The sequence below is a fragment of the Callithrix jacchus genome, chromosome 1, assembly GCF_049354715.1.
Source record: "Callithrix jacchus isolate 240 chromosome 1, calJac240_pri, whole genome shotgun sequence".
Classification (NCBI taxonomy): domain Eukaryota; kingdom Metazoa; phylum Chordata; class Mammalia; order Primates; family Cebidae; genus Callithrix; species Callithrix jacchus.
Window position 1 is genome coordinate 77,264,705 of NC_133502.1, and position 16,558 is coordinate 77,281,262.

Consider the following 16,558-nt stretch of genomic DNA (forward strand, 5'->3'; position numbering starts at 1 on the left):
CTTCCGTGCTGTCTTCCAGTTCCTGGCTCTGCATACTCCTACCCTGGTTATTCACTGCCCTAGCTTATGACCCTGCAGACAATTCCATATACCTTTTAATTTTAATTTAAAGGTTTTGGGGACAGATTTCTTTAAAAACCAAACAGTAGGACAGGTGATCTCTTCGACCATGCTTGCTTTCCTCTTTCAGAGGCAGCCTGTGCTTTAAGCATATATCCATTCATGTCCCCTCCCCTCCCCTCCCCTCTAATTGTATGTCCGTTCTCACCCCAGAATGTGCCTTTTTATGGGAAGATATGTGGTATTTTGGGTATCAACATTAATCATTTCAACGGTCTTGCTAATAACATGATGGTTATACATTGTGGGATTTGAAATTCATCTTCATTACAAAATGAAATTGTAGAAGACTTGAAATTAAAAAGAAAATACTAACAGCTGATTATTTTTATGCAGTCCATTACAATGTTAAGGAAGAAAATTGTTCATTTTACCGGTTCTGATCAGAGAAAGCAAGCAAATGCTGCCTTCCTTGTTGGATGCTACATGGTAAGTATTTGTTTTCCTATTGTATGCATGAAAATGCACACAACAGTGGTTCTTTACATTTGCAGTTAGAATTTTGAAATCAAGAAAATGTGTTGATTTCTCCTCAGAAAGAACATGTTTTTTGCTTTTAAAAAATTGAACAACTCGAGGCTATGCATCTGTGGAAGGAGTGGGTAGATGAGAGATCTCCTGTACTTTCTACATAATTTCACTGTGAACCTAAAACTGCTCAGAAAATAAGTATTTTTTTTTTTTAAGTGGCCAACTGCTTTGGGAAAGGTTTATGTTTTATGGCACTTAAAGTTGGAAAATAATGCTCCAAAGCTATTTCTATTCATTCATGATCCATTTAGTCAGTTGTAAAATCATCTTATTGGGGTCAGGACCCCAATAATAATTTTCTAAACAATTTTTTAAAAAATGAAGGCATGTCATTCGAGTGCTTTATAAAATTTGAATCTAGGCATTTTCCCCCTAATTAATGTCATATCCTTTCTCATGTAAATATCTAGCAGGAGGCCGTGGCATGTCAGTGTTGTTGGAAGATGGGTGGCATACTGCACGGATTACATACATGTGCCATTTGGATCATTGGAAACATGCTTTGGAATAGCAGTATTTACATATGAGTTGTGACTTTCATTTATTTGTAAATATGGTAGAAGAGATTTATTTTTTGAAGAGTCACATTTTATTTGGCACCCAGTGGATTCATCTGCCGGGGGCCTAAAAGCTGCAATTTTTCCAGAGCCAGCTTAGATGTCCTCCAGAGTAGGACCCCCACATGTGTGATGGTAAGAAAGCTGGCTACTCTGTTCTGTGGGGAGTAGCCAGGGGATATTTCTTCCACCCCTACCCCACCATCAGTGTAATAGTTACTTGCTCCTAGACTTGAAAAAAAGGGTTGTTTTGGAGCTCTTTAAGTTTTTTCTTCCCCACTTCTAGCTTGCTCCTTACTCTGGCATACCTTACTGGACCCTTTCAAAATTATTTTCTGGAGTATAGTTTGATAATCTGGAATTTACAAAGACTAGTCCAAAAGTTGGTGGTACTAGTTGAAATCGCACCTCAAGATGTAATAATTTTCTTTTTTATGTTTAGGGTCTATCATTAACAGCAGTGATTAAGGTCTTTTTTTTTTTGGTTTCCTCTTTATGCTCTCAAAATAGTTGAATTAAACGTTTCTGATTGGGAGGCCTAGGTGGGTGGATCACTCGAGGTCAGAAGTACCAGACCAGTCTGGCCAACATGGTGAAAACCTGTCTCAATTTTTTTTTTTTGGAGACAGAGTTTCGCGCTTGTTACCCAGGCTGGAGTGCAATGGCGCAATCTCAGCTCACCGCAACCTCCGCCTCCTGGGTTCAGGCAATTCTCCTGCCTCAGCCTCCTGAGTAGCTGGGATTACAGGCACGCGCCACCATGCCCAGATAATTTTTTGTATATTTTTTAGTAGAGACGGGGTTTCACCATGTTGACCAGGATGGTCTCGATCTCTTGACCTTGTGATCCACCCGCCTCGGCCTCCCAAAGTGCTGGGATTACAGGCTTGAGCCACCGCGCCCAGCCACCCTGTCTCTGTTAAAAATACAAAAATTAATCGGGTGTGGTGGGACATGCTTGTAATCCCAGCTACTCTGGAAGCTGAGGCAGGAGAATCCCTTGAATCTGGGAGGTGGAAATTGCCCTGAGCTGAGATTATGCCACTGCACTCCAGCCGGGGTGACAGTGAGTTAGACTTTGTCTCCCAAAAAAAAAAAAAAAAAAAAAAAGTTTCTGAGAAAACTTTAAATTTTGTTATCATCTCTGAAAGTGTGAAACAGGTTATAGATTCTATTAAAATTTGGTTTCTTAAGCTTATGCAGATGTATCGGTGTTTTCCTTTGTCCCCACCTCTCTTGGTGTTTCTTGTGCTTACAGCAAAAGCCTTTAAAAATAAAAAAAATTTAAAAAAAGAAGAAAGTTTTCACAGAGATTGGGTTTCACCATCTTGCCAGGCATAGCAGCAGGTGCCTGTAATACCAGCTACTAGGGAGGCTGAGGCAGGAAACTCACTTGAACCTGGGCAGCATAGGTTGTGGTAAGCCGAGATTGTGCCACTGTACTCCAGCCTGGGCAACTCTGTCTCCAAAAAAAAAGGAAAGGAAAGGAAAAGTCTATGTATGGCTCCAAGAAAGAAAAGAGTATGGAAAAGTGGGTGTTTTAACTGGGACATTTGGCCAGTCACTGGGGAGAGAAACCTCATGGATTAAAGTAAATCGTGACAGCTTTATAAAAAAAAGAGATTCAGCCAGAATTCTTGAGATTCATAAAATATTAAAGGAACCCTGGAGAGTTGGCCCTTCCCAGCCTCTGGTGGCCCTTGTTCTACTCTTGGCCTCCATGAGATCAACTCACTTAGCTCCTACATGTGAGTGAGAACATATGGTATTTGTCTTTCAACTTTGGTTACATCTTTCTGCCATAGCAGGAAGATTTTCTGAAGATACATGATATTCATCTCTTCTATAGGTTAAATGTACTTTTGAAGACTAACTATTTCTAAAATCTTTTTTTGCATAAAATAAATGCCAAGCTCTTTGTGTGTAAAATAAATGATATAAGCAAACTTTGGGCACATAGCTTGCAACTTTGCTTTCCTCTAATGTTTAATAGATTACTTTGGTGGAGCTAATTGTAACATGTAGGTTCCCTGTATTGCTCTATGACAGAAAAAGTTTCAACCCTTTGCAGATCTTGCCATTACACTGCGCAAGACAAAGTCGGGAGTTCTATCCAGGATAGAGAACTCCTGAGTGGAACTACAAAGCAGAGGGACTGGGCTGGGCCACTTCTGGGTTAGTCATTGTCTCTGGTCAGATGACATGTCCCTGAGATGGTAGGGTCTTGAGGAGCCAGGCACAGTGAGTACGATGTGGAGAACCCCTCTGAAGGTGGCTGTGGGCATGGTGGGAACTCAGTCAGGGTTGTTTTAAAAACAGAAACAAAACATGTGATAAGTTTATAAATAAGAAATTGCCCTTTCGGTCCATGCTCACAGGGGAACAAGGTCGTGAAAAAAGGTTTTGCTGAGGTGCTGCCATTTCTTCTGTCCTCGGTCTCTGCTCCTTACGCAGAGCTTCCAGCGGCGCTATGTTGGGCCAGAGCATCCTGAGGTTCACAACCTCTGTGGTCCGTAGGAGCCACTATGAGGAGGGTCCTGGGAAGAATTTGCCATTTTCAGTGGAAAACAAGTGGCGGTTACTAGCCATGATGTGTTTGTACTTTGGATCTGCATTTGCTACACCCTTCTTAATATTAAGACACCAACTGCTTAAAAAATAAGGATGTTTCAGCTCATCCATTTAACAGATATGAAGAGCATTTTAAGAGGTGCAGTCTCTGGAAAATGGATCAAACTCACATGGCATGCTAGATATGTGTGTAAATAAACTTATGACAGGAATGCTTAATGCCTCTTTTCTGAAATAGGGAATGTAATAATTGACCATTTGCCTACTTTATTATTTGAGTAATATTCAAGTATTACTCTTTGTGATTTAGATTATTTAATGGTGTTAAACTGAGTGTTATATTAAGGGAAATACAAATTGATCTTAGGTTTTCCTGTGTTTTTTTTTTGTTGTTGTTGTTGTTATTAACTTGAAGGAAAGAATACTTTTGCTCTTGCTCTTTACTTTGATATGGCAAAAATTTTTTTCGCTGTGATTAATCATTAGGAAAACTATTAGTTTATTCAAATTGAAGTTCTGGTTAATCAGATATTTAGGAGCTTCATTTTTATTTTCTTCTAGACCTGTAACCTAAAACAGAAATGTTTGCCCCACTAAGTGTTCTGGTGACCACTATTAGTCTTATTTAGGGTGAATAAAAGACTATTTGAAATGGGAGGAAAAAAAAAAAAAAAAAGGAAATAGCTCTTTTTATTATTTATTTATTTATTTATTTATTTTGTGGTGGAGTTTCGCTCTTGTTACCCAGGCTGGAGTGCAATGGCACGATCTTGGCTCACCGCAACCTCCACCTCCTGGGTTCAGGCAATTCTCCTGCCTCAGCCTCCTGAGTAGCTGGGATTACAGGCACGTGCCACTGTGCCCAGCTAATTTTTTGTATTTTTAGTAGAGATGGGGTTTCACCATCTTGACTAGGATGGTCTCGATCTCTTGACCTCGTGATCCACCCACCTCGGCCTCCCAAAGTGCTGGGATTATAGGCGTGAGCCACCGCGCCCGGCAGAAATTGCTCTTTTTGTCTTGTTGCTGTTGTTTTTTAATTACTAGTGAACAAACAACAACCTGTTGACATATTTATTGAAAATTTTTTAGCATATTTGTTTCCAGTTTTAGGTTGTCCTTTTTTGACTTTGTTTATGGTCATATTTTGGCCAAGAGATTGTGGTTAATATGCCTTAGATTTAGAAATCCTTCCAGGATTTCACACCCTCAGGTGAGTATTGATTTGATTGGTTAGGGAAGTGCCAGGTAAGCAAATTTGGATCTTCACTCGCATTTATTACTCTACCCAGTGAGGAGCTAGCTTGGCAGAAGGATTATAGCTCTTGGCTGTGACAGAAGCCTTTGCAGCCATAGCTGGCTGCTAAAATAGGAATTTGGAGCTGTAATCTTGATAGGCAGAAAAGCAGAAGAAAAACTTCTAAGAAAAGGAAATGTATTAATAGTAGAAAAGCAGTGTCAAGATATAATAAGGATACCTCAAAAGAAAAAACATCAAAGTAAGTGAAGCTTTAATCTGGTTAAAATACGTTAAATCCTCTGGTTAAAGATTGGTAGAGATGAGCGATAGTTCCCTGTAAATTGGTCTGCGTCCTTGATAACCTTTTCTGGAGTTGTCTGGAAATTTGGAGCTAGTCAGGCTCTTTAGTGTTCGACTTGGCATGATAATGTTAAAACAAAACCAAAAAAATCTGGAGAAAGAATCCTTAGGAAGGAAATATTCCAAATAGACTGACTCTGTTTATTTTTATCAGTCCCTTTTAAATTCAGGGCTTCTGAAAGGAACCGTGTTTGCTTCATCCTTGTATACACAGAAGGACCTAATGTGGGGTGGGCAGAGAGTGTGAGTTAATCCTTTGTGGCATGGAAATAAAGTGTCATATTTATTATTTATCTTAAAAACCGAAGAGGTGAGGCTCCACAAATGTGTAAAATATAAATTGACATGCCCGCAATCCGTCCTTTTGACAGATGGTCAGGCGTCTTTTGTGTTACAAGAAGTGAGAAGAGCGAGTTGAGTACTCATTTGTCTTTATTGTATTTCAAAGTATTGCACTTCAGTCAGCCTGGTAAATGGCTTTCCCATTCAGTTATCTGAATGGTAAACTCTCGGCAACAAATTAGAATGAAGCTAAAAATCTTCTGCAGCACTATAAGAGTTGAAAAATATAAAAGATGACTTGAGTTTTTGTTTCTTTCCTTTTTTTTTTTTGAGACGGAGTTTTCGCTCCTTACCCAGGCTGGAGTGCAATGGCCCGATCTCGGCTCATCGCAACCTCCGCCTCCTGGGTTCAGGCAATTCTCCTGCCTCAGCATCCTGAGTTGCTGGGATTACAGGCACGCGCCACTGTGCCCAGCTAATTTTTTGTAGTTTTAGTAGAGATGGGGTTTCACCATGTTGACCAGGATGGTCTCCATCTCTTGACCTCGTGATCCACCCGCCTCAGCCTCCCAAAGTGCTGGGATTACAGGCTTGAGCCACTGTGCCCGGCCTGTTTGTTTGCTTATTTACAATAGGTAAACATACTGTATTGTTTTTCAAAATAATAAGTTTGCTGCCCTGTTTTCAGTTAGTGGCTATGACCTAGCCAGATTGTGGGGTAATAATACTTAACCTGTCATTTAAAAGTAAAGGTGAAATTTTAAGTGGAAAAGTAAATGCTCTTCAAAACAAATTCATAATAAAAAGAGGCTTTTGGAAAGAGGGTACAAGGGGACTTGCGGGAGAATCATGCAGTCCAAGCGGGATTGTGAGCTGTGGTGTGAGAGGGTGAATTCAGAAAACAAGGCAGCGCTGGAGGCTTGGGTCAGCGAGACAGGCATCCGCCTGGTGCAGGTGAATGGGCAGAGGAATATGGCAGGCCACCCCCAGGCTGGGTGGGCAGGCTGCTGCCAGCCGGATCAGAGGTATTCATCGGGTGGCTGCCCCAGGACGTGTACGAGCACCAGCTTATCCCACTGTTCCAGCGCGTGGGCCGCCTCTTCGAGTTCCGCCTGATGATGACCTTCAGCGGCCTGAACCGCGGCTTTGCCTATGCCAGCTACAGCTCGTGGCGCGGCGCTCAGGCCGCCATTGCCACGCTGCACAACTACCCGCTGCAGCCGTCTTGCACGCTGCTCATGTGCCGCAGCATCGAGAAGTGTGAGCTGAGCGTGGACTGCCTGCTGCCGAATCTGACCTGCCGCGCACTGTTACTCGTGTTGCAGTCGCTGGGTCCTGGCCTCCAGGAGGAGCGGGTGCTGCCCAGCCCTGGACCGCTGCCCGGGCAGATCGCTCTGCTCAAATTCAGCTCGCACCGGACCGCTACCCTGGCCAAAAAGGTGCTGGTGGAAGGGCAATCACACCTCTGTGGAGAGCCTGTCGCTGTGGATTGGCTCAAGCCAGACCTGAAGCAGCGACCCCGCCAGCAGCTTGTGGGTCCCTCCTTGTGGTCCCCACAGCCAGAAGGCAGCCAGTTGGCCTTGGCAAGGGACAAGTTAGGGTCCCAAGGGGCTCGAGCTACCCTGCAGTTGCTGTGCCAACGAATGAAGCTGGGGAGCCCTGTGTTCCTCACCAAGTGTTTGGGCACCGGGCCTGCTGGCTGGCACCGCTTCTGGTACCAGGTCGTGATCCCTGGGCATCCAGTACCCTTCAGTGGCCTAATCTGGGTTGTGCTGACCCTAGATGGGCAGGATGGGCATGAGGTGGCCAAGGATGCTGTGTCTGCACAGCTGCAGCAGCAGGCACTCACTGAGTCCCGGGCCAGCCTCCTGTGGTCTGCTGGAGCTGAGGCAGGTACCATGGTTAGACAGTGACTCCATTCTCTCTCCAGAGGCAGCCTGAATGGGCAAGCAGAGCCTGTGTCAGGCCCCAACCCAGCAGGCCTGGGTGGCCACTATCTGACCCCAAAGGTGGGGAGGGACATGGCCCCAAGCCCTTTAGCTGCCCTGGTGGGACAGGGCACCTGGGGGTAGCTTAGGTTTGGCCTAAGTTATGGTGAGGGATCTTGCCTTTCTCCTCTCAGCCCAGGGTCCAAACTGACCCTGTGATCTAACATGGCCATTCCTTGTCCCACACCCACCCTATCATACCTTTTCCCTCTCCCACAGTTTAGCATGAATCTTTATTGTCCAGATTTGTCCTCTTTGTTGGTTATTTAGGGGTAGGGGCAGCTGAGCCAAAGGGTCAGAAATTCTGCCCTTTGCCTCCACCACATGGCATTCTGCTTTTGGTTTTTGTAGTTTTGGGTTTTTCTGTGCTGGTTGTATTTATATTAAACCCCTGATTAGTATTAAACAAAAGAGGCTTTTGAAAATAAAAGTTTGAAGTTTTCTTTTGTTAATATTGTTGTAAAAATGTCATACACAAAATCCATATTTACACTCTTCAGAAATTTAGAAAAATCATTTAAAAAGAAGCTTTTATGTTTATAGAAACAGGACATGTGCACATGTATATGTACAGATGTATGTTGTGTTCATGTTTTACGTTTACATACAATTTTAAACTTTTTTTATTGATACATATTTATGGGGTATATGTGATAGTTTGATAAATGCATATATTGTGTCACAGCCAAATTAGGGCAGTTGGGGTATCCATCACCTCAAACATTCATCATTTCTCTGTGTTGAGAGCATTCCAAATCTTGCTTTCTGTTTTGAAATACACAGTAAGTTATTGTAAAGTATAGTTACCCTACTGTGCTATCCAACATTAGACCTTGTTTCTTTTTCTTCTTTTTTTTTTGGAGATGGAGTTTCGCTCTTGTTTCCCAGGCTGGAGTGCAATAGCGCGATCTTGGCTCACCGCAACCTCTGCCTCATGGGTTCAGGCAGTTCTCCTGCCTCAGCCTCCTGAGTAGCTGGTATTACAGGCACGCGCCACCGTGCCCAGCTAATTTTTTGTATTTTTAATAGACACGGGGTTTTACCATGTTGACCAGAATGGTCTCGATCTCTTGACCTCGTGATCCACCCGTCTTGGCCTCCCAAAGTGCTGGGATTACAGGCTTGAGCCACCGCGCCCGGCCTAGAACTTGTTTCTTCTAACTGTATGTTTGTACCAACTAACCAACCTCTCCTTACTCCCCCTGACCACACATGCCCTTCCCAGCCTCTGGTGGCCTTTGTTCTACTCTTGGCCTCCATGAGATTAACTCACTTAGCTCCTTCATATCAGTGAGAACATACGGTATTTGTCTTTCAACTTTGGTTACATCTACTTGCCACAGCAGTAAGATTTTCTGAAGATATATGATATTCATCTCTTCTGTAGGTTAAACGTACTTTTGAGGGTAGCCTGGTAAATTAACCACCATTTCTAAAAAAAAATTTTTTTTTTACGGCGTCTCACTCTGTCGCCCAGGCTGGAGTGCAGTGGCGCAATCTTGGCTCACTGCAACCTCTGCCCACTGCAACCTCTGCCTCCTGCGTTCAAGCGATTCTCCTGCCTCAGTCTCCCAAGTAGCTGGGATTACAGGCGCATGCCACCATGCCTGGCTAATTTTTGTATTTTTAGTAGAGACAAGGTTTCACCATGTTGGTCAGGCTGGTCTCGAACACTTGACCTCATGATCCACCACGCCTAGCCTTCTAAAATCTTTTTTGTGTAAAATAAATACCAAGCATTTTGTGTGTAAAATACATGATACAAGCAAACTTTTGGCACATAGCTTGCAACTTTGCTTTCCTCTAATGTTTAATAGATTACTTTGGTGGGGCTAATTGTAGGTTCCCTGTTCAGAATTTATCACTCTGTATTATTATTTTTACATTTAAGCAGTTTTTATAGCTATCAGAATAGCTTACCTTGTAAGCATTTATGTTGAAAATGATGATACTAATTAAATTCTAAGAATGTATTAACTCAGCAGTCTCAGAGAAGAATTCTAAATTGTGCTGAATTTGAGATTGCCTCTACAGTTGTGAGAGCCTGGTCAGGGACTTTTGATGATCTTTTGAATCTGTGGCCCCACTTTTTAAATGATTTCATTATCTTGGACTCAGAAGAGCCAGTGCTGGGTTAAGGTGCCTGGAGGGAAGGGATCAGTGGGGAAGACGAGGGCAAAGAGAGTGAGGATCTCGATGCAGTGGGTAAGAATCCAATTCAGCAAACAGCTGCCCAGATGGGACAGCAGAGGACAGAACAAGGTCACAACACCCTTCCTGGGTGTCTGTGAAAGGCAGGGCAAACAGCACGAGGCAACTGCCAGTAGCAGCCATGCCCCAGCTAGTGTGAGGCACACTGGGCTGAACAAAGGGATGGCACAGGCCCTTGGTGGGAAGCCATTGCTGCCTTGAGCCGGCCTGTGGGAGGCAGCTGGCTGCCCTGCTCAGACTGCATACAATTTGACTTCCCTTGCCACTCGAGGGCTTCTTACAGGCATTTCCACTGCTTGTGGTGCTTGCTGGGTGCAATTAACTTGGGGAAAAAGTGAAGAGAAATGGTTTTCTGAAGGCTTAAGATCCTTGACTACAGATTCTTTAAGCTTTTGGGAATTTTGGGTCCCATCCTTGTTCTGGTCCTTGTTTTAGATAGGATGGGTTCCTGTCTATAAATAAGGCCTGAGGAATAGGCCCTCTTCCATCAGTAGTAAGACTGTGTGATCTTGGATGAGCAGTTGATGCCAAGGTCTGTAAAGCTGTAACCTGCCAGTTTTATGAAACTCACAGAGTATTATAAATATTGTGGGTTTTTTCCTTTATGGCTAAAAATTAGGAGATTTCATTTTTTTTTAATCAAGATTTTTTACTTTGTCTTTAAAAACTGTTACTACCACTCAAACTATTTTTATTAGCAGACTTGGTCGATATGTGTTTGCTACTCTAAACTTCCAGTTTCAGTTTGTCTAAATTGAGGATCATTATGCCATCCTACTCGGTGTGTGTGTGTGTGTGTGTGTGTGTGTGTGTGTGTGTGTGTGTGTGTAAAAGTAATTTTAAAAGTTAAAACTGTTGAAATGTAGGGTCATCTGATTGTTTTTTAGCGACAAGATTTTTTTTCTTACCGGTTTTGGGTGGGAGCTATGAAAGTGATTTTATCTTACTTACTTTTTTATTCTCTGTTCTTTCCCCTGCTCACCTTTTTTATTGAGCAGTTGAATGTGTAGCCTGTCTTCATCTTGCATTGATTTGTGAGCACACTATGTTAATCTGGAGAGAGTGGGTTTTTTTTTTAAATAATCAAGTTGTTGGCGTAGGAAAGACTATATCATCTGGCTGACATTAAAATAGTCACAAGAGTCTTTAAGTGCTGGAAACATTGTGACATTTCTCCAGGATTTCCTGATTACTCAGGCTGCTGCAAGTTTGTTGTTGGAATTTCAGTGTCCTTTGTCATTCTTAGCTCTAGGGTGTAATGACTTCTGTAATGTTTGGGTTTCTAAAGTGTACCAGAGTCTAGGTATATAAATAAAGCTTGGGAATCCTGCGAGTAAGTAGGAAAAGGAAGCGCATGTCTAAGTGGGTTTTCGTGGGTTTTCGTGATTTCAGGCCTGGGCTTGTCAGCATTGAAACATTGAAAGGAGAAGAAATGCAGTTGGAATCCTGTTGCTTCAGTTACTTGCTCTTCCATCACTGCTGGTTCAATATCTCCCAGGTTTTGAAACATGAGGGTCCAAAGTTCTCACAGGGACTAATCCATGCAGATGGTGGTTTTAGAAAATGGGGGTGGTAGGAAGACCTGGGAATGTCTCAGATATTGTTCAGCAAAAAAATAACTTTGTACCGTGACTTCAAAAACCACACCAGTCTCAAGCATTTTCAGTCACTCTGTGTGTGTGTGTGTGTGTGTGTGTGTGTGTGTGTGTGTGTGAGAGAGAGAGAGAGAGAGAGATACTATTTTCAACTACAGTGTGTGTTATCCTAGAGAGTCAATGCTGCTTAAGCCATATATCTGTGCTGACGTATCATGTGTTTGTTTATTCACTTTCAACAGAAACAACCATTTCCTTACTCATTCAGTGTGCTACCTTATTATCTATTGCTCCCTAGTGAATTACCGCAGAACTTTGTGACTTAAAACAACAGTAAACATTGTTTTTACATTGTTTACTGACAGACCGCGTCTGTGAGTTAGGCATCTGAAAGTTGCTTAACTTGGATGGATCTGGTCTGGTTCTGGATTGTGTCTGGGCAGCCCTCACCTGGAGGGTCCACGTCTAGGGGGGTTCAGTCACATGCCTGGCAAGTTAGTGCCAATTGCTGGCAGGAGGCCTCACTTCCATATGATATGGGCTGTTTGAATATCTTCCCAAAATGACAGCTTACTGTACCCAGAGCAGGGGTTCTAAGAGAAGGCAAGGCAGGAGCTACCTCTTTTATAATCTAGCCTCCAAAGTCACACCCTATTACTACAGTATCCTGTTCTTTACACAGGGCACCTAGTTCACTGTGGGAGGGGACCACACAAGGGTGGAAATGCCAGCAGATGTGACTCTTTGGGGTTGTCTGGGAAGCCGGCGATCACAGCTGGTCAGCAGCTTTCTTGGTCATCATTTGTTGCTTCCTGTTCTTAACTAGCACTGTGGAATTAGTATGGGCATTCTGTATATATAGCTTCTTGTGAAAATATACCAGAAGAATTTGAGAAACGCCAAGTGTCCAGACTGCCGGAAGTACAGTGACAGATCATAAGTTGCATCAATTTACAGTTTACTAATCTGAGAATTTGTGTTAATGTAGGAGTCATTTGTAGGATTCTTCTTTAGTAACAAATTCAGAATTATTTCATTTGGGAAGGCCTTTTGAATTGGCAAGATGAGTAGGTGTAAAAGTAAAAGTTACTTCCTTCGTGCCTGGCCAAAAAAGAAAAAAAAGGTTAAAGTTATAGATTGGCAAATATGTCTTTGATAGTTATGTAAGTGGATTTATTCTGCATCTGTAAATTTCCTTCAGTTTATCTAATTATACTTTTTATTTTTGTGTAGGCATTTTACAACTGGATTTTTAAACTACAGTGTTTTAAAGTTCATCATTAGGAATTCAGGGTTTCTTCCCCCCCAGGAAAAAATGTTACATTGTTCTTGTGTTCTTTGAATGGAACTAGTGTTTCAAGGCTAAACTGCAGTCCTTGATGTATTAGAGACTATTTTTGTTGTGAAAGTTAGGAGAAAGTAATACCATTGTAATTTTACTAATGTAAGAACCCAAAGAACTACCATTACAAGTGGGAAATACTATCTTAAATTGGTTCTTAAGGAAAAATTTGTATAATTTGAGAGAAGGCCTCAGAAATTTTGAGAAATTCCAAAATGGGTCTGTAGATTTCATTTTAGTACACAAATGAATCAACCCCTATTCTCATTGGCTTCAAGGTGTTTTTTATTTTTTTTTTATTTTTTTTTTTGATTTAGGGTTGTGTGTGTGTGTGTGTGTGTGTGTGTATGTACGTGTGTGTACTTGTGCTCACTGCAATCTCTGCCTCCTGGGTTCAAGCGATTCTCCTGCCTCAACCTCCCGAGTAGCTGGGATCACAGGCACCTGCCACCATGCCTGGCTAGTTTTTTGTAGTTTTACAAGAGATGGGGTTTCACCATGTTAACCAGGATCGTCTCGATCTCCTTACCTTGTGATTCGTCCACTCGGCCTCCCAAAGTGCTGGAATTACAGGTGTGAGCCACCGTACCTGGCCGATTTTAGTTGTTGTTGTTGTTGTTTTAATCAGCTAGGAAGTCTTAAAATAGAATGGAGAAAATAAAAGACTTACGTTACCTGGTAAGTATAAGAAAAAGCATAGCTACATTGGAGACTGGAAGGAATAAGGGAATCTGGAAAGAACAGGCTGGATTTTTTAATGTTTTAATTTTCATGAAGTAGTTGTTACAATGCTTTTCCAAATAAATAATAAAATAAAGTCAACTTACAGGTTGATACTTAAAAAGATCTGTGTGTAGACCAGGTGTGGTGGCTCAAGTGCATTTCTGTGTATAGACCAGCACTTTGAGAGGTCAAGGTGGGCGGATCACCTGAGGTCAGGAGTTTGAGATCAGCCTGGCAAACATGGTAAAACCCTGTCTCTGCTAAAAATACAAAAAACTAGCTGGGCATGGTTATGCACACCTATAGTTCCAGCTACCTGGGAGGCTGAGGCAGGAGAATTCCTTGAACCCAGGAGGCAGAGTACAGTGAGCCAAGATCGTGCCATTGGACTCTAACCTGGATGACAAGAGTGAAACTCCAGCTCAAAAAAAAATGAAACAGGAACAGGCCAGATGTTGGGGAAAATTTTCCGTTTATGAGTCTTAAATCAGAAAATTGGTGAAATGCCCTTTGAATGCTGAGTCAGTCCTTATGACTAGTTTTAGGTTTTGTCTGTTTATGAGTTTCTAAGATCCTTGCTGGATTTTTGAGTTTTGAAAAATTTTTCTTAGTCCAGGAGTACTTCAGTAGTACTTTCACACTGATAATAACTTTTATTTAAAATTTTAAATTTTCCTAACTATTGTAAGTAGATTTGGGTTCAGCTAAGTAAATCAATGAATTGGACTAGTGTGTAATGAAACCATAAGACATAGATCCCAACTTCAGAATGCTTCCCATTTGGTTGAGGAAACAGGTCACATGTATCATGTTAAGTAACGGAGATGAAAAGTTTGCCATTAACTTTCTTTAGTAATTTCTTCTTTTGTTAGTGAAATTTAAAATATATTTCCCTGAAGTAATCTTTGGAATTCAACCTATTTTTTTTTTTTTTTTTTTTTTTTGGTGGGGGGAGGAAGGCAGGAAGGGAGGGAAGAAGGACGGTAGGGAGGAAGGAAGGGATGAAGGAAGGAAGGAAGGAAGGGAGGAAGCGGGGAGGGAGGGAAGAAGGACGGTAGGGAGGAAGGAAGGGATGAAGGAAGGAAGGAAGGGAGGAAGCGGGGAGGGAGGGAAGAAGGACGGTAGGGAGGAAGGAAGGGATGAAGGAAGGAAGGAAGGGAGGAAGCGGGGAGGGAGGGAGGGAGGGAAGGGAAGGAAGGAAATCAAGCAGTGAGAGACATTGCTGACCTGGATCTAGAGGTTTACAAGTTGATTTCTTTTTTTTTGAGAGAAGGAAAGAAAAAACAAAATAAGTAAAGGAGAGGAAGAAAGAGGAAGAGAAAGAGGGAGAGTAAATGGAAATATTGCTTTATTTTGAAAAAAATTGAGTATTAATAATGGCCAATCAATGTTTCATTTAAACTTATGGGTAGGTGTGATGTGGTATTGACAAGAATGTATATTTTGTGTATTTGAAGTGGAGAGCTCTATAAATATTTATTAAGTTTACTTGTTCCGGATCTGAGTTCGAGTCCTTGATATCCTTATTAACTTTCTGTCTCATTGAATCTAAGTCTCGTATCTGGGTGTTAGGATCGTTAGCTCTTGTTGTTGCATTGATCCTTTTACCACTATATCTTTGTTGCTTTAAAATCTATTTTCTCCGATACGAGAATTGCAGCTCCTGCTTTTTATTTATTTTTGCTCTCCATTTGGTTGGTAAATCTTTCTCCATCCCTTTGTTTTGAGTCTTTGTGTATCCTTGCATGTGAAACAGGTCTGGATGTAACATGCCGTTGGGTTTTGGCTGTGTCTTTTGATTGGGGGATTTAGTCAATTTAAATTTAGGGTTACTGCCATTTGATGTTGACTGGCTGTTTTATCCATTTGTTGGTGTAAATTCTTCTTTATGTTGGTGCTCTTTACTTTTTGTTGTATTTTTAGAAAGGCTAATACTGGTTGTTTCTTTCTGTGTGTAATGCTTCTTTCAGAAGCTCTTGTAAAGCAGGCCTGGTGGTAATAAAATCTCTGAGTTCTTGCTTGTTCATAAAAGATTTTATTTTTCCTTCAGTTGTGAAGCTTAGTTTGGCTGGATATGAAATTCTGGGCTGAAGGTTCTGTTCTTCGAGAATGTTGAATATTGGCCCCCACTCTCTTCTGGATTGTAGAGTTTCTGCTGAGAGATCTGCTGTAAGTCTGATAAGCTTGTCTTTGTGGGTAACATGACCTTTCTCTCGGGCTGCCCTTAGTATTTTCTCCTTCGTTTCAACCCTGGTGAATCTAACGATTATGTGCCTTGGGGTTGCTCTTCTTGAGGAATATCTTTGTGGTGTTCTCTGTATTACCTGGGGTTGAATGTTGACCTGCTTTGCTAGTTTAGGAAAATTTTCCTGAATAATATCCTGAAGGGTATTTTCCAGCTTGGATTCATTCTCTCCGTCGCATTCAGGTACACCTATCAAACGTAAATTTGGTCTTTTCACATAGTCCCATATTTCTTGGAGACTTTGCTTATTCCTTTTTATCCTTTTTTCTCTAATCTTTTCTTCACGTTTTATTTCATTAAGTTGGACTGTGACCTCCAATATCCCTTCTTCTGCTTGAACAATTCGAGTGTTTAAACCTGTGCATACTTTTCGGAGTTCCTGTATTGTATTCTTTAGTTCCATTATTTCACTCATACTCCGCTCTAAGTTGTCTATTCTCAATAGGATTTCATCAAACCTTTTTTCAAAGTTCCTAGTTTCTTTACGTTGGGCTACAACATGGTCTTTTAACTCACTGAAGTTTCTTATTATCCATTCCTTGAAGAGTGATTCTGTCATTGGGATGCGCTCGTTCTCCATCAAGCCTTGTTCCATTGTTGATGTGGAACTGTGATCATCTTTAGAGGGAGAGGCGTTCTGATTTTGAGTATTCTCAGCTTTTTTACGCTGGGTTCTTCCTGTCATTGTAAGTTTATCCTCCTGTCTCTTTGAAATTACCAACTTTCAGATTAGGTCTCTTGAGTGGGCGTCCCGGTTGTTAGTTCTCAGGGCCAGAGCAGCGGCGTTATAACT

The 16,558-nt window shown here is 41.8% G+C and overlaps 1 protein-coding gene and 2 pseudogenes across 26 annotated transcripts in view; all 3 read left to right on the plus strand.

Annotated features, from left to right (window-relative positions):
- CDC14B (cell division cycle 14B) overlaps positions 1-16,558 on the plus strand; it is a 138,808-nt gene that overhangs the window by 62,522 nt on the left and 59,728 nt on the right. For all 25 annotated transcript variants that reach the window (XR_004743261.3, XR_004743267.3, XR_013532383.1 and 22 more), the window contains one exon: positions 457-549. Coding sequence is in view for 17 of the 25 variants with exons in the window: in XM_035300279.3 (XP_035156170.2) it covers positions 457-549 (93 nt within the window). In the remaining 8 variants the exon portion in view is untranslated. The remainder of the gene's footprint in view (positions 1-456; positions 550-16,558) is intronic.
- On the plus strand, positions 3,637-3,991 carry LOC108591742 (cytochrome c oxidase subunit 7C, mitochondrial pseudogene; annotated as a pseudogene). Its single transcript, XR_013532429.1, has one exon. The product of XR_013532429.1 is annotated as a cytochrome c oxidase subunit 7C, mitochondrial pseudogene (transcript).
- Positions 6,370-7,719, plus strand: LOC144581536 (dead end protein homolog 1 pseudogene; annotated as a pseudogene).